At 38.4% G+C, this 19412-nt stretch overlaps 1 protein-coding gene across 6 annotated transcripts in view; it reads right to left on the bottom strand.

Annotated features, from left to right (window-relative positions):
- LOC139811628 (uncharacterized) overlaps nt 1-19412 on the bottom strand; it is a 227368-nt gene that overhangs the window by 100564 nt on the left and 107392 nt on the right. For all 6 annotated transcript variants that reach the window (XM_071775935.1, XM_071775932.1, XM_071775938.1 and 3 more), the window contains exon 3: nt 18171-18233. In XM_071775935.1, the coding sequence (XP_071632036.1) occupies nt 18171-18214 (44 nt within the window). In that variant the 5' untranslated portion in view covers nt 18215-18233. The remainder of the gene's footprint in view (nt 1-18170; nt 18234-19412) is intronic.

Below are 19412 nucleotides of genomic sequence, written 5' to 3'. Positions count from 1 at the left end.
AAACTGATATACTAATATGTCATTCTTCTGGAGCCGCATTCTCGCACGCGCGAGAAATTACACGATTTGTTTCTCTCGCGTGGCTGGTAAAATTATCTTGCGTGAGATGTTAAATTTCATCCGGTATCCAATTACGTCGACTTAGTGCGATACAGTGACACGAGACGTACTATTCGACGAGAGTTTCTACGTTAAAAGAACGCGTTTCCGTCCATTTATAGTCCAACATTGTTGCCACTCTCGCCGTTTGCTTCCCCATCGTACGACACGATCCACTTTGCGTTTGCGCGAGGGCAAGGATCGCGTGGGTTCAAGGATGAAGACATTTTCGAGAGTACGAGCGAGGAGAACGTCGTCCTTAGTGGCGTCACGAAGTCGCTCCGCCGCGCCGCGCCGGATTAGCCAAAAGTTGGCTATTTTGTGGGAATAGTTTCCCTTCTTACGTACGATAAGAGGCGAACATCAATTTCGAAATACTGAGAAACTGTTCTTTAGCAATTTGCATCAACATAATTTCGCATTATACTAATGAACGATGATAATAATAATACATAATAAATAATGATAAATAATAAAAGACTTATAGAAAAAGTAAAAGCTTTAAAATTGATTTAAAGTTTAAAAGCTGATTTTTGTTGCTTTAAAACTGATTAAGGCAACAAAAATTTTCGCTTTAAGATTTTTTAAGGTATTAAAAAACCTCAGTGGTCCAAATTTCTATTTATTATTATATTTAGATTTTATTTAGTGATCAAGTTGTTTCGGCCATTTTACTACTCAGATTGAATTTCCGCGAGACACACAAAAAGCGATGAGCTCGCGACATCAGATTACTTTAAATAGTTTAAATACATAACAAAAATCTTGAGTCGTTATTTCAAATATTATTCGATATCGAAAAAGTTTTAATTTAAATATATGATTATGATTCAATTTAAATATATTATATATTTATATTTATATTTATATAAAAGAATATATTGTTTCCTTAAGAGTTATAAAATTCTTACAAAAGTCTTGAATATATTAAAAGTCTAAAAAATCTTAAATATTTCTATATTTCTTTTATAATACATACTTTACGATTTATTAAATCTATTATTTAATGCATTATCTATTTACTTGTGTAAACCTAGCACCTCCAGCACCATTAGAAGAAAGTTTGGATATACGGCACAATTAAATGCTAATTTAGTGCTAATTTATTGCTCTAGTTCTGAATTTTGTGCTTCTATCTATTCGTAGGAAATCAATATCAAAAGTGGGAGTGCTGGTTTTACGTTAAGCTAGCACTCCCACTCTTGAAAAATAAGTCTAGAATACCGTAAACAAAAAACCGATATATCAGAATTTTGTGCTAATTTTGTGTTCTAAAATACTGCAAAGAGATATCGAGAGTATTGAATACTTATGAATGTACCGATATCGATTACCGTAACTGCATAAGAGCAAAACGGTCAAAAATAAAAAGTTAACCATGCAGGTATAACATTAAAATATTTCTCGAATCCAATCAAATATTCGTAAAATATCTAATTTGGAATTTATTATTCATGAAACAACTTTAAAAATAATCGAAAACACACAAAGATATAGAAGAGTCAAGTTACATTAAACAAATTAGTTGCTGTGCCGATTTTGGTATTAAAATGATGCTAGAATTTAGTACTCTTAAAATATCCTGGTCCCAATTTATTGCTCACTATTTAACTTAACAAGGTCAATTGAGATTGTGGCGATGCTATTATAATAGTGTCACGTACAAGAGTCGTTTAATATAAATATTTCCTGCGAATGGATAGGAGCACAAAATTCGGTACTAGAGCAATAAATTAGCACTTAATTGTGCCATATATCCAAACTTTTTTTTAATGGTGAGGGTGCCAGGTTCATAGGAGCCATCTATTTTGTATTCAGACGATAAATAAGAATTTTGATTAAAAAGTTTTTAATATTTCACATATTCAAGAATTTCTAAGATGAGATTTTCTCAAATTCAAGACTTTCAAAAAATGATGAATTTCCTAGGATTATGGATATAAATCTATGAAACCTGGCAAGAATTTTTCAAATGGCGAACATTTTTCTCTCACAATTTATCCTTGTTAAAATATTTACATTTTTGGCAATTTATTATGATAAACATGTCCACGGAAAAAAAATTAACTACTGCAATGTAGCAAATTTAGGAACACCTAACATTTTTTTACAGCGAGAACTATAATTTAGCAATAGTAGCAAAACCTTTTGTTCTCGCTGCAAAAAAATGTTAGCTGTCCCTATTTAAATTTACTATAGTATAAGCAGATATATACATTATTATTATTATACATACAAATATTCAGCTTGATATAAGAAGCTATAGTCCTAAGACACTAACAACTTTCAGAAGTTTTTTAAGACTTTCCAAGAGTTTCCGTTCTCGAACGACATTCAAAGCAGCTTGAATCTGTACGTTTTATTTAAATCGTTTGAAAAGCTTCGAAAAAAGGATTCGAACGTTCGTCGTTACACACACAGGATCACGCTTCGGCCATTCTAGTATTAAGAGTCTCGCGGATCTGATCTCCTAGCACGTCGCTCCTCTTCCATTCCGGGTTACTTCGGTAACTCGGAGGAGTGGGCACGTTGCATGCTAATTAAGTGAGCAACCGTGCGCAGTTCTCCGCGGATGGTCCATTGTTTATTGCGATTTCGCCGTCCGCGTCGGCCGTTTTTATAGCGAGGTGCAACGCAACGCGGCGACTATACTGTGTCCCTCGACACTCTGTGTGACCTCGAGCGGCTGGCATCCGAGGCCGGCACGAAGATCCCGAGGAGCTCGTTAATTAGGCGATCCGAAGGAGACTGAGTTATGGCGTTGTCACGGATGGCGCGCTCAAGATGGATATCTTGAAAATCTGACGCGAGTTTCGTCTCTGAGTATTGATTGGCGAAAGCCCGCAAAAATCTAGACAAACTGATCAATCAAGGGAACATCAAATATATATATTCTTAATTTATTTCCAGAAATCTATATTTCGTTCTTGCAAATTATTGGATTTCCTAATTTAGATCAGCTTTAGAGACGAAAGCGATTTATCTCGACAATTTATCTCCAAATCCGCTTCGGAAAATTTCGTCCGGTTTTGGACGGCAACATAAACGACGACGGTGGCGACAAAACCGCAACAATCGTTTAATTATTACGATCGCAGAGTATACGATTTTGCGGAATGTAGGAACGGGTGTGACTTTTGACGCTTTCTAGAGAGCTAATTTCGTTAAAAGGGACTATCATTTGACACCAGAATACGTCGCGGTGCACCACAGTCTCGTTACGCGCATCAAAGGCGAGCGTGCGAGAGGAAACTATAGTTGATTTCATCGTGACTTCCGCCGGTTTGCAATGTCGTCAAAGAACGTGAAACAGAATCGTGAGCGAGGAATGAAACTATTAATGAGCCAAGATCCTACGAAGACGGATTAGGGGAGACCGGGACGAAGTCGTCACTATTTTTTCGGTGCCGATTTTTAACAACAAAACAAATAATTTTAGTAAAATGTGGTATACCGTTGTAAAGAGTGAACCCTTGGCTACAAAATGTATACGGACATTTTTGGTCTACGTCGCTTTGTTCAACTGATATAGAGTGAAAACGACAAAGGTGCAAAAATTGAAATGTCAAAATTGCCGGGACGGAATCGTCACTCCAGTCTCGGACTAAATTTTAAATGAAAATTCATAATTCCGATCATGAAAAATAATACGATACATTTTATTAATTATTTTTTAATAGAAAAATGGAAACATTAATTAAAAACACAATGATGGAAAGCCGGAAAATAATTACAAGAAAAGCGCACACACTTATGTGCCCTACGCTCGCACGTTTCTCGTCAGCTCTATTCTGTTATCTTTGAGCACACGCAGCACATATTATCCAAGTCCTCGCCGGAATCCGACCACTGCAGCTTCTTGACTTTGATTTTCGCCCGAAGCCTCCATGATATATTTAATAATAATGATATTCAATAACTAAAAAATTAATCAAGCCTCAGGTATGATAAATAGCAAAAGTAATATTTTGCGATTAGTCAAAAAGATTTTGCATTATTAGATATGTATTCTAAGAACTCATTTAATCAAAGCTCTTTAATATTAAAACGCTTGTATTTTAAAACATTTAAAATAGAACTTGGAATTTTAAAGATATCGCTAAATAATCGGAATATGCACAGTACAGATATTTACAACAGTGGCGGTTAGTCCATCTGGTGACATTTAGCGCGTTATATTCAAATTCGCGAGATTGCGGAGAAGGAGGGTCCGCGCATGTATGCGGGTACATATAGCTTTCGCTGCACGTGCCGCTGCAATTTCATTTTATAAATCGTGACGACGCGGCGCGCGATCCTAACGCAGATATCAGAGGCGGCCGGCAATTTACACAGACGCGAACGGTATAACGAGGCTACTGTGCGTCGCGCCGCGCCCGCGCCGGTCGCGGGGAATATTGCCATTGCGGTCGCGTAATCGAAGCGCAAGCGAGAATGTTATCCGCTCCGCATTCGCGTAACGACCGCGGATCGGTGTGTGTATACCGTTGTCCTGCTGCCGTTGGGCAGCACGGGAACGTCCGCGGAAAAACTGGCTCTTTTTCGCGACCAGTTTGCGGCACGTAACGTTTACGAGCCTTTCAAGCGTGCGCCGATTGGAAGCGGCCGCTTTTTTTCGGGATGCTACGCGCGACGGCTTCGGAAAATTGCGGCCAATCACGGACAAAACCCTATGACGGCGGATTACCGAAGTTACGTGAGACGTCCGTTCGACATGTGCTCATAAATGTTCGGACCCTGACCGACTATACGGGAGCCCTTCGCAGCTGTGCCTCGAGGGTGCCAGCCGGTGCGCGTTACCGAATTGTTAGACAGATTAGATATAATGAGAGTGTGGAAGGCGTGTGTTCGTCACACTGACAAGAGACAAACGCGAAAGACATATCTTAGAAAAGCTTTTATACCAAAATCTGATTAGTAAAAGTTAATCAAACTTTTAACTCAAAAGCATAAAAATAGGAGAGGTAATAAAAAAAGTAGCGCAATAAGATTACAGATATATTCGAAGAAAAAGAAATATAGGTAGGTACTGCGTATAAATAATTTTCGGACAACACGCGTATCTAAAAGATGTCTCAAAGACGTTTTTTTATAAAAACATCCTTAAGATTTTATTTAAAAATGTTTTAAAGGTATCTTCAAGACATTCTTTCTGAAAATGCCATGTCATCTGAAAATTATCTTTTATAAGATATTCTTTTAAGTATGTACAGCTGTAAAGACATTATATATGGATGTCTTATATTCTATAATGTACGTCTCGATAATCAGACATTAATTCGATCAAACGCTTTATCGCAGGAAATAAACATTCGAGATGTTCGCTCATTTATTTCACCTATGGTTGGGATTTAGCCCGAGGAAAATTTCCGTGGTACGGCTGCCAACGGAGAAGAGACCGCATTTGGCAGACCTTACTTCTCAATGTCGGACATGCAACGAATTCGCGCGATAGCGCGTATATGTCGTCATCGTCGTCGTCGTCACCGTCGTTGCCAAGTACAGATCGCACAATATTTTATGGCATACGAGGTGTTCGCGGCAGATACGCGCGCGTCCTCTCCAGTAATACGCACATATACAGAGTCGGACGAACGACACCCCTCTAAGAATCGCGAAAGTGTCGTAAAGTTTGATCGATCGTAAATTGGATTGTTCCGCGGGGAGCACGTAACCGGGGGGAGGGGAGGGGAGGGGTGGGGGAACGACGACGATAAATGAAACTTCGATGCTCGTGGATCGAGGAGAGAAAGCGAGAAGGACGAAGGACGACGAGGCATTCCGAGAGTAAGCTCCACTTTGGATACGAGATCTTCCACTTTTACGTCGGAAAACTTCGCTTATCGCTTTAATTCGGCCCGGCTTCGGGCGTTCATGCGCAGCAAACAAAGCAGTTTATTATGCGCCGTTAGTCGGATAATTTGTTTTTCACGGACTAGGACTAGACTCTCATGTATCACAATGTTTCGCCGTTTACGTAACACGTTCTTTGAATCCTCGCTTGCTAATGATTTTCTTTCAAGCTACAAGCTACAAGCTCGATTTTGTAAACCTTAATCCGACAAATCACATCATATAAGAAAAATTTAAGAAATGAAATAGAAAAGTCTTTATTAAAATAACAAAAAATCTTTCGCGTTACGCACACGCCTCTATTAGTCTAATATTTTAATGGTCTATAACAGTTTAACTTTACATCGGAGCACTCGCTCGTCCTTTCGCTAACTCCAGAAGCGTCACAGTCTCTCCCCAAGTATCACGTTCACTCTCGCATCTCGATTTCTCGTTCCGACTTTCTTCCGAGAACTGCCTCATTTTTTCACATATATGATCGTCAATTCTCGGAAATTGCGTCCTCACGTTATCTGGATCTAAAATTGGCACCACTTGTGTGTGCTTTATTTCTCCTTATATATTATTTATTTACATATTTCTGTCAAAGATGCTTAAATAACGATTATACGAAGGAACCATTGGGTTGGGTTCTCACAAATTATGAATGATCTTCATAAATCGATGTATTATATTATTAAGAGCGAAAAAATATTGTTACACCATTGTCCCGCGATGTACACGTGAAATTTGTACACGCGCGAATTTGCCTGAGTAATTTGCGGCATGCGATATACAAGCGTGGTCATTATACAAATATAACGCATTCGTTGTTAACACGGAGAGTTATTGCGTGGTTGTACACCGGATAGTGGCAATCACTGTCATAACCCGTACACGATTAAATCGTTAAATAGACCGCGGATTATATATACTTGACGTAAAATTTGCTGAAATCTATACTATGAATGATATATGATGCACAATAACGGATATTGATCACCTATTAGACACAATAGGGTCACGGATATTGTAACGAGTATAGTATAAGATACCTAATAGCAACGCAGATTCCATATCAAGGATGAACGAGACTGATCCATGGAATTAACCAAAATATCGGTTTAACATTACGTAACAAGACTCGTTAAACAAAGATTGGTATAATAAAAAGACCTTGTTATACGTAACGAAAAAGAATGAAACTCCTGCTCGCGAGGGACGAGCGTAAAGACGCAAGTTTGCCGCGCGCCGTCGAGCGATCCTCCCATTCCCTCGAAAGCCGGAACCGCAAAACCGCCGCGGAACAATCTCGCTATAAAATAATCCTTTGTAACGGAACATCGCGGTATTGCGTCTGGCAAACAGCAACGCCGCTGGTTTGTCGCGCGGAAAATTCTCGCTCGATATAAGCCCGAAAACTCGCCCGAAAGCTACCCTCCGTTTCGAATTTTTCACTATTTCGTGCGACAAAAAGTATATGCTTTTTTGTTCCGACAAATCAAATATCATATACAAAAGTTCCGTTCAACGTAACAACGACGAATATGAGTCTCAATTAACGATATCGGATTAATTTTTCCCTCCCGGGAACCCACGATATTGTATATGTATCGCGGCGCGATTGCCGCATGTCGCCACTGTGCCAGAATTTTACTTCCGTAGCTCTCGACGGGACCGTAACTAAACTAATAATCGTCGAGAGATCGTAGTTAGCGAAGACTCTGACAGTTGCGACGAGGAACATAGCGTCGCCACTTGAGCTTCAATAACGAAAGCCCCGACAGAGAACAAATTTATCGTCGATACCTCGGCCTCTCAAACGAGAATGACTTTAATTCCCGATCGAAATTGCAAAGCGGAATTAACGGGATTTACTCCGACATCACTTATCACCCCCCCACCCACCCTCGAAAATCCGATAAAACTTTTATCACTTCCAATTGGCCGTTCCTTCGTTATCTACTTTTAAATAAAGATGAGACATATTAAGCGCCGATACAAAACAGAGCAAAAAACGATAGAGATAGCGTTCTTGTTTCTAAAAAAATATATAAATTGACCGTCTAACTTTTTCTTTTTTTAATCCACAATTAATTTCTAATATATATTGTATACATATATTACTCTCCCTGTTACTTCGAAAAATACATTGATTTCTGCTAAATTGCGTAATTTAAATATGAAATATGAAAAAGGTACTAATTAAGTTTTCAATTAATATAGAATTTACTGTTGCAATAACAGATAACTCGTCTTCTTTTCCACAGACGCAAGGGTATTGTTTTACAAGGGGTGCAACAAGGATCTTAGGAGAGTATATCTTTCCGTTATACTATCCGGCGAGGCGAGGAAGACTTTAATCCAACGTTGAAATTGCAAATCAAGTTTAACGGGCCACGAAGCTGAGATGAATACTTAAAACAGCGTAATAAATATACGAACAAGCGGATGAAGATCCTTGTACTCTTTGCAACGCGTGACATTTAATTCGCAGGATCTAAATATCAGACAAAATTGCCCTTTGAAATTTAATTCCATCCTATATTTGACGCTCGATCCAGCAATCTCTCTGAAATATAGTAGAAAAAAATGTGGTATATAATTGATACGTATAATTCGTGACGTGCAGGTTTTTATTGTCTGAATAACGTATACTAATTGCAGCAGATAAAATACTGTTCGTTGGAATTTGTGATATTAAATATCACGCAAAAAATGTGTAATGCGATCGAAAAAGAGTGTTGATGAACACAGAAATCTATTATATAACAGATTTTTTTTTACGAGCGATAACCACGTTTTATTAAGCCCAGCAAATCTACCACCGGACAGTAATCTGTTTCCTTGAAAAATTTATTATATGTATAGCAGCAGAGTGTGCAAATCGTAAAACTCGACTGACGTTCGTCCATCGAATGAAGCGGAAGAGTGTTTTGCGAGGTAGGTGGAAGGAACGAAACTCTATCCAGTAACAGATCCAATAACAAGGGCTCGAGTGGATGAGCAAACTGCCGACGACCCTTCCACCCGGTATATCCCTCGGCGAGAAACCCTCTGTCTCTCTCTCGTTTCGCCGACAGGATCTTGAGAATTTTCGCAGACGCCGTAGGCAACAGACTGATTCCGAGATTACGAGTCTAATTAACGGATTAAGCGACCCGGCCGCTCTGTTTGCTAGAAATTAACTCGCACCCCCGACACCTCAACTATCCGAATCGCGGTTAATTTATTGAATCGCTGGTAAACTGCCGGTAAAAGGGTAATATGGTGAAATGTAAGGAGAAAAGGGCAGTGTTTCAACTTCTGGAAAATATAGTTTTCTCCGGAAAAGGAATAAAATGTTAAAATTAAATTTTCTATTATTTCGCGTAACCTCGCTATTTATAAATTAGAGATTTAAGTAAAAAATATTTTTTATAAAATGCTCGTTAAATTCTCGATTTTTTATCTTAATTTCAATGCATCGATGTCGCGACGCATTTGATGTACCGGTAAAGATGTGGAGCGAGACAGAATGTCAGAAGAGTATTTTCCAAGAGAATGAAAATATGTTCCTTGAGGCTTCGCCAGACGTCTGCTCTTCTTGATACGCTTCCTTTCCTTCGAAATAACATTCATACCCGGTTATCCGTAAGCGGGTACACTAAATTTTTTTTATAATTCTGCCGCTGCAAACACCAACGTGAAAGACGAGCCACGCTGAACTCTTTTCTATGTTCTATGTAATTGCAGATTACCCTGAGGGAATTCGAGAGCAATATTCGAACCGTGTAGTATTGTGTCGATTCGAATAGCAACGTAAAAGCCAGTAAAAATAACATTTCGAGATACAAACATGTCCCTACATAATTGAAATATTTTTCTTTGTAAAGGAGTAAAACGATTTTTTGCATTGAAGTTATATTGTCAAAATCAAGCTTGTCTCACAAAATGGAGGAGCGTAATTTACATCGCTTCCACAGCCCATTTATAATTATAAACTCATTAGTTTCAAGACATCAATTACGGTATTGCCATTTGTTCCCCGCGTTCGAAATATTAATGGAACACCTCATGTCGTCGTACATATACAACGCGTGTCTTTCAGCATTATTTGTGCATACCGGGTGTACGCCTGCTCGCGTCATCGATCAGCATTGATCTTTGAACGGTCCGTTACTTCGTGTATCCACCACTCGGTACACGCGGTAACATGGAGCTGATACGTTCCAGGCGATTGATCATCCGCCTGACTAGTTGGGCGCGCTTGATTTCTCCGATGTGCACCCTGGTGCCGCGAGAGTTTAACGGAGAGACCATCGATTACGGGTCACTTGATAAATAAGAATTTCCACGTATTGCACGTCGATCGATGCCCGAGAATCAATTTTGCAATTACTTCCTTCCGTTACCGTATAGTTCGTTAAGTTTTATGTTCATTCGTCGAGTCAATAAAACGTAGAAAATGTACAACTCGACTAGATAAACTTTCAGATGTTATTTTTATTATTACGTAGAAAGATTATTAACCTTACATTACTCGCGTGGTTGCTTTAAATGTAATTACTCGCATGGAGTTGATGGAGTGTATTTTACGCCCTAACACTATTTATATCTTAATTTTCATTGTCCCTTTCGATGATTTTTAATTAAATAAAAGTTGGTAATATTCCATATATCTCCCAGATAAAGATAATCAGTGCAAAAGTTTATATCTTTAATTGTGAAACAATTTGTGCAGCGTTCAATCGCTAAAAATATTTTACTCTGTAAATTTAATAGATTTCTAAGGCTGAAGTGTATTTTATAGGATCGGCAAAATTCTATACATTTTTTGGATAAAGTCCATGCCAGTGGTAAAATATTTTCCGGAAAAAACTTGCAAAAACTAATTTTTTTCTACTGTATTAAATTAAAATGATAAAATAAATAAAAACTTTTTATTAATATTCTCTCTCTAATTCACAGGCAGTCTCCGAGGCGTCCTATATATAGTTTTATAGCGAATTCGATTGGATGTACTCAGTGCGCTCTGGTGCGTGTTAAAGCCGGTGCATATTGTACACTGATTTAACCTCTAATCTTTAAAGTAAAATATGCAATATATCTCGACTGATAAAATGCCTAATACATATTTTATTAAATAACACAATAAAGAATATTGCGGATTTCTTCGTAATTTATTATATAATATTGATATTTCGTTTTTCTTAAACTGTAGTAATTATTGTATGATTATAATATGATTTATTAATGTTAAAATAAAAATATGATATTTGCATAAAGTTATATAAATATGTTTGAGTGTTATATATTAGTCATTTTTTAATTTTTGCCAGTTTATTCCATTTTGAATAAAGTCCGGGACGGTGAAAACCGGAATTTACCATGGCTTTTTCCACCTACTGGACTTTTCCGGCCAACCCTGGTATTTTACACCTCACGCGAGTAATGTAGGATTAAGAGCGATATTCTTCGAAATTTCAACGCTTACTATAGAGCATATGAGATCGAATGGAAACGTTTGCACAGATTTATATAAAAATTCAAATTACAAAATTACGTGTATTCTTAAAATAAGAGTATTATTAACATTAATATAACTATTAATATACGATTGTTAGTAATGTCGCTTTTCATTACAGAATATTTATTTCTCTTCCGTTTTGCAAAAGTTACAATTAACGCTTTAATTAGATTTAAATCTGCCAATAATCAACACGAGTGAAAAAGATTCAATGATTAAATTTACCGCGAGAGATTCGTGAATAATTCAAAAAAGGATTAATTAATCTATCGACATTTTAGTTTTGATGCGCGATTTTTCCGCTTCTCGTAAAGCGAAAGCGGTGAAACCCGGGAAAGTCACTTCCAGTTAACGTTAACCGAACGAAGATCTTTCGAACATCAATGAAGCCAATCCCGGTAATGAGTAGAGCAATTTCATATTGTCACTCGGTCCCCGCCGCGAAAGATTCCTCTCGCGTGTCGGACGTGAGGCAGTTTGCATCGTTGACTACAAAGCTATTAATTAATCTCCCACAATTTCCACGGTAAAAACCATCTTTGGTCACATAATTTCAAATCGTCGTTGTCGGAGCCAACTCAGATTTTGGCGCGATACGTTATAATGAAATTATCCTGGTGCATCCTTTACAAAAAGGAGGACTTTCCAGAGATACGTTTAATATTGAAAATGGAGTAGCTTTGATGAGATATTAAGAAATGTTATTAAATAAATACGTTATGTATGGGATGTTTCAGAAATATGTGGCCAAACTTTAAGAGCATCACACATTAATTTTAAATTAAAATTAATGGATGCCACACACTTTGTTCTAATAGCATCCTTATTCATAAGAAGACAATTCATCGGCCATCCGATTTATTTGCCTGAGCGCGAAATGGCAAATAACATCTGCTAAGCTTCGACTTCCGGAATGTGTGAACTCGACAGTCTTGCGAGCAAAATCGACAAGCGAATATAGCGAGCGCCTGGAATCCGCGCGACGCGACGGCGAATCGATCCGACAGTTGTCGCGTATTCGCCTCCGATACATTTTGCAATTTCCGGCCGTTAACCTAATTTCTAATTAGTACCGTGGGTTCCGTTCGGTTTGACACGGCCGATCACGCAATGGCTGCGCCCCGCTTCCGTCGTGCGTTCACGTTCAATTTCGGTGTTCGCGGTGCCAATCGATCGGTTTTCGGCATATGTCGGAATGACGGTTATCGCACCAGTTTATCGCACGGAAATACATTATCGCCTATCTACATTCGATTGTCTCTGACGCGACGATCTACACTGCCAACTTTTGAAGAACTTACGATAATATAAAATAATATCTCTCTCAACGCTGATTTAAGGTCTTTTACTTCAACGCCATATATTTCGTTACTTCGTCGGCAAGTTTCTTAAATAAAGCATAATATTTCATTTTCGTGGTAATTAGTATTTATCGTCGTAATATAGAAAATGGCTGAAGTGAAATTTTCTCTTATCTGAAATTTTCACTCGAAATATAAAATCAGACAAAATGGATCTATGTGAAGTGATTTTATATGTGAATAAATCTTCCATATAGCATAACACAATGACAAAAATTATGATAACTGTTTAACAAAAAATATTTGATCAGTTAAATTAACTACGGGAAAACATTCTGGCAATAAAGGGAATAATTTTACCATAATATTGGAATTAATTTCTGAATTACCTTATCACTCACTATCAATCGTGATTAGCGCGATGGGATTAAGTATCTCGCAAGTAGGTTCGAATCTGTTGGTGTAGTTTCGAACTGTCTATTACCTCGGGAAATTACTCTCTGATTACTTTGAAAAATACAAACAGTACTTTCAGGTTAATTTGAACCTGGACAAAATTGGTTCGAACTCTCTGTGAGTACAAAAAAAAAGTATTACTTTTAAGTGAACTCGAACTTGGATCAAATAATTTTAAATCTTTTATGAGTATCTTACTAGAAATTTTACGTTCCTTCGAATCAAAACGTTTTTATAAAGTGACAATTATTTTAATATATTACCTATTTTCGATAATTACAAATATTAGATTATCAATCTTTGAAATTAAATATATTAAAAAATATGATTTTATAAAATAACTATACTTACTTAAAATTATTACATTCTTTGAACTAATTTTATTCTTAGAGTCCGAGCACTACTCGTAAAAGATTTGGTTCTCTACGATAGAAACTACATAGAAAGTACATTTCTAATCCTTCTGGTATTTATTTAAAAATTCGAAATTAACTAGTTATAGGCTTGATTATACTTCGGAAGTGTAAAGTATGAAATATTATTTCTTATGGATATTACTCGAATCCTAGAAAATAAAACTTGATTATTGGATTTATAACTTGAATTTTTAAGTACATATTGAACTTGATCTCATTCCTAATCGTGATGTTCGTACCACCTCTTGACAAGTCATTCCGCGTTTATTATCATCCTTAATGACCGACGCGGAAGAAGTTCGGAAATTTCTGCCACTCACGTGGTCAGAGCCGCGGAAAGATGACGCCGATAACAGATCGGTTTGGCGGCGAAAGGCCGGCAATTCTAATACACACGCTAGAGAAACATCACAATATCGGCGATCCATTGCCGACAATCTCGGGAGGATGGTGTGTGCCGCGGGTGCGTAAAGCGTGAAATTGCAGGTAGAATCCGCAGGTAATGCTTCGCCGGTCGTTACGATCAGCTGTTAACGATCCGTCATTGAGATACCGGCCATCGGTCGGCCGCCATTACGTCACGTTACATTGTGTAATATCGCGTAGCGCCGCGTCTCCCATGTGCGAGCCTATTATCCAAGTTTCTCCATCATGAGTGCTGAAAGGGGAACTCCAGCTTACGTATATGCAACCTCATTTACGCGCTTACTGAATGATTTAATCAACGAGATTTAATCAACGAATGAAATGACTTAAGCATCGAAAACTACAAACTTATTCATTTTGGATGGTCGGACTTTATCTTAAAGACATTTCAGATTAATGATGGGAAAGTTTCTTGTTATTATATAGCTATAGTAAATGACAGACAATCCTATTCGCGAGGGCACAATTATTATCGAGTCGAGAAGATTTCGGTCGCGTGCAAGACACACAGAAGAACAATTACAATTAATTGCTACGAATAATTGTAATTACTCGTTCTACTTTCGAAATTCCAGGCCTCCTCATTCGGCTGTATATAATGGTTCTGTCTTTCATAGCGAGCGTAAATAGCGTGAACGTGGAAAAATGCGGGGAGACATTTTTCACGTTATTCTTCCTTCAACAATTCTCAGCAATCATTTCTTCGTATTCGAGAGATCGTGTGATTCTTACTTTATACATCATTGTGACGAAGTGGGTCGAAAGCACAATTACGATTGTCGTACTTAAGTTAGTCATGCAAGTTAACTTTGACGATTTCACGCTTTACCTATACATCAGAGATGAGATCAAATTAGAATATTCCAACAACTGCATCGGAGTATCGATACTAAATTTAAAGTGTTATCCATTTGGTACGTATCGTATAAAGGTAGAAAAATCAGTAATAATCGTCAAAAAGGTAAAAAAATTAGTGATATTAGTCATCATATCACTAAATAAGTATCACTTTTGTGATAAAATTTAATGTAGATAACTAAAATATTAATTATCTGCGCCAATACAACGACATAAAAAAGATAATATTGCCTTATGTGCACTAAACATCGAGAATCCTCTCGTCAGGAAATTCACAGTCAGCTCCACGTCTCTTAACGCGTAAAAGTTACGAATGATATATAACGATAGGAAAAATCTTGGAAAAGGAATCCGGGAGTGAAAAGCGTCAGATTTTCGCGCGCCCGACGCAAAGCGCGTCTCTCGTAATACCTCGTAATCCCGCACGCGCCGCGCCGGAGTCAATCTTTTAGAGAGCGCATCTTCGGCGCCGTCCGGTCCGGCTCGCGCGGGAGTTATACATCGTCAGAGAGCTTTTTATCAGTGGACGGCATCACGGAGCGAACAGCGGGAAACTGAACGGACGTGAAAAGACTCGCGGCCGATGGTTGCGAACTGACCGTATACCGTAGAGAAACAGCCAGAATCCCTAAACACGTTATTCAGTTTGAATCCGAATCTGCGATTGATTGTCAAGCCGCTGAAAGCTCTGTAAGTATTTAATTGGTCTACGTACGATATTCCTGTGCTATGCTACGCGGGAGCAATGACAATTAATCCGGCTCGTGGATCGCATTAATCGGTGTCGCCAGAAGAAAGAAAATCCGTCTGTCTCCGGTCGTTCTTTCCTTCGAGTCGCTCGTTTTACAAAGCGATCGACTAACGAGACATCCAAGTAGCCTCTATCCTCTGTAATCGGAACAATACAAAAGAGAAACTGGCGAGGAAAAAGAACGAACGTGAACGGAACGAGATCGTCGTGTCGCGGTCTTAAAACGCGACGTCGATATGAAATCGAACGTCGATACGTTAGTTCGACATTTTTATGTGACAAGTGCAAGTACAGATGAATAATAATTCGCGGAAAACCTTTTATTCACGATCGTTTCTAATTAAAAAAACTCCAGGGATGCCTTGACATTTTAATTAAGGAACAATCGACTCGATGCTAAATAAAAGATCAAGATTACAGTCGATGATTCTGAGACGTCACATACACATGTATGTCAATATTGGAAGAGGAATTAAGTTGTTTTTGCAGCAACTAAATTCTGTCTATAAAATATTAAAATCCCGGTTGTATACCTTTCAGGACTTTATTTGCTCTCTTTCGTTGGTTTGAACGTCGCAAGGAACGAGTCTAACAAAAGAAACTTTTCCATGCGCGACACGAACGGCGGCAAAAAAGTAGCGCGTGTTCGAAATCAACCCTTTCGCCTGGCGCTCGTCTCTGACCCTTTTAAGTCTCGGGCGATTTACATTCCGAGCCGAGAGACGGCAAAACTGCGGAGGGTGAACCGGTAAGAGGCTATATACGATACGGTTTTTATTCCGGTGCGTTTTTGCCATTCAATCTCGAAGTGGAAAGGAAAAGTGACAGAAATATGATTTTGAGATTTACATGAGAAGCGAAGGCGATTGAATTTCGCAAGCGACAACTGTGTACGTATATATTACCCTCTGGTTTTCTCCAGAAAAATGCAATGTTTTAAACGAAATTATTAACGCACTTGAGACATCGCACACGATTTCACGAGGTCGTATTATACGATTTCGATATCGCGACTGAAAGAAATTTAACGCTCGATACCGCTTGGCGATCTTGATGAAATAGCACTGGCACAGCAAAATTTCTCAGAGCTCGCTTCTTAATTATTCATCATCGGAATCACGCCGGAGCATCCAATCGAGGAGCGTCGTTTGATCAAAGATATCGGGGCTCCGTGGTTCCGGTCTACCCTATCGTGCCTGAAGACCGGCATATTTGGCGCGGCGCGGGCAGCGGGCAGCATCGCGGATATATACGTCGGTTTCTTCGGCACGAACCGAGGCAATCTTCTGATCCTTCGCGGAAACCGGTCGCAAAGAGAGTCTCGATTACACGTACAAAACTGAATCGACCGCGGAATACGGCCCCCACGACCCCGTCGTCATTTCGCGTAACAAGCAAAGCGAAATTATTCTTCTGTCTACACGTTGTGCTCTTCGCTTTAACGAGACGTCGAAGGAGAATCGCCGCGTGGATGTTATTCCGGGCAGATTTTGCCCATTAAAGTTTAACTCGCAGTTGATTACGTTACGCGACGCGATATCGCATCTGCGTATACATTCGAATTAGATAATTCTCAATCTGCGTCGCGTTTATTAACGCTAACTGGAACGTTTCGGTTCGTTATGTAATCGATGGCATTAGCTCTCATACCGAAAGTTGTAATAACCTAACGTAATGTAACCTAATTTAACCTAACCTAACCGAAAGTAATTAAAGCAAAGCTTAAAAAAAATGTCATTCCACGTGGTGGAACTAAGAATGCATTCCTGGCAAAACACTGACATTCCCTTTAGAATTATCGAGTTTTCCCGTTCGATTAATAAATCTTCGATTTAAGAGCAGAAAAGTTACGTTTCCATTATGCTCGTCGAGTCCATCTGCGCGGTTCACGGTGGCTTTCATCTTCGCGGGGGAAAAAAAAGGTCGGAGGAAAGATCCCGAGAACGGAGCTCACGGACATCGATTTCAAGGAGCGAAGCAGGCTTCAGAAAACTTCGAGTCGGTGTATTCCCCTCGACTTTATTCAAATTCATCGGTGGACGCGGCGAGAAGTTCTACCGCACCGCTCTCCCCATTCCTGTCGAGCTCTCTCAGCGAGAAGTGGCGCCAGTCCGGCGAAGTTTCCAGATCGCGTCGCAATCGCAAAAATCGAGTGTCGTTTGTTTGTCAGCAGTTTAGAAATACGACAGCGCCTTTTTTGCCGGCGGGGTGTTTCGCAAAATCTCGGCACAAAGGATCCACCCAGGGCAAAGACGCGAAATGAGAGTGGAACGGCCAAGTGTGAAACGGCGCGAGGGTGGCTTCGAAATAAACGATACTTTTTGCGCGTAACGTGCATTTTATTTCTCTCTTTCCCCGCCTTGAATCTATAGCCTTTTTATTTCCTAGCGCGTTTTTTCGGCCGCGCGTTCGTCTCAAATCTTCTCAGTTTGAGAACCATTGCGGTACCGTACGCGGTCGGTTATGTATAATATAACGCGCCGCATGCTTATTCCCACCGCGAATCAAGAGAGTCTACTTACTCTGGAGCAGGATTTCTCCAGCGTTGCGTTCCAGCCCGCGCCATCAGGCATCAACCGCCCGACCTGGAAGCAGAGGGTGCAACGTTATATTTTGCATAACAATCTCAATACGGAGACAATGAAATATATGTAAGAAACTAAATCTTAATTTCGTTTTAGGATATGCCGTCGCAGATTTGCTACACGGTAAAAAAACATTTTGTAGTTGTGTTGAAATCTCTACCCGTGAAGAAATTTGTGTGTTAAATTTTTAACATACACTTGTGTCAATGTAATATATTGTTATTGTATTATTTTGACCTTTCTACATTAAGTTAATATTCATCGTTTCTAAGAGTTAGAATAACACAATTTACATGTAAGTGCACGAATTCTTTGACATATATTTTATATGTTAAAATAAACAAAGTTATGTTACTTTCCTATAAGAGTTTTTATTTGTTCAATCGACATATTTCTGTAAAAGAAAAGAAAAAAAATAACATTTAATGTAAAAGTAACATTTTATTTTAATTAAATTTAACATTATAAATATGTTAATTTAACATAAACTTTGCTTCCAGATATCGTCCATGTGTTACAATTTTATGTTAATTTTTCATCTATTACTTGTATTATTTATTTACACATTTAGCTTCCGTTAAATTAACATAAAGTTATATTATAAATGAATTATAATATAATTAATATAATATTATGGATAAATTGGGAATGTAAAATGTATTAAATTTAACACAAAATTTTTTACTGTGTATATACGTAATTTGTCATCTCGTAAAATATATTTTATAAAATTTTATAAAAAACCGTTTAGGAAACTCTTATATGCAATAACAATACAATATTTTGAGACTTTGGCGATAACAAACTGACGGTTTATCGAGCGCGACCTTAAAAGCATGAATCGCTTTCATTAATGGTATGCTGCAATGCCGGACAACCGTGCACGAGCATAGCGGGACGAGTAATAAACGCAAATACGTAATGGTATCTCCATAATTTGTGCCCAGCGGTAGCGGTAATAATTGTAATTTACAGTTACGAGATTACGAATCGTATATATCACGTTATGTAATTCTCAGTATCTCTCCCCGTTAGATACATGTACGGCATAGAAAATCTCAAGAATATTAAAAAAAAAAAAATAAAGCAAATTAAGGTTCTCGCTATTTTCTCTCTCTGACTTCACACAATAAAAATTATATTATTTTTATATATCGATCAAACATGCCAGTTCCCTGT

The sequence above is a fragment of the Temnothorax longispinosus genome, chromosome 4 (genome assembly GCF_030848805.1).
Source record: "Temnothorax longispinosus isolate EJ_2023e chromosome 4, Tlon_JGU_v1, whole genome shotgun sequence".
NCBI lineage: Eukaryota > Metazoa > Arthropoda > Insecta > Hymenoptera > Formicidae > Temnothorax > Temnothorax longispinosus.
This window is presented reverse-complemented; position numbering and strand designations above follow the sequence as displayed.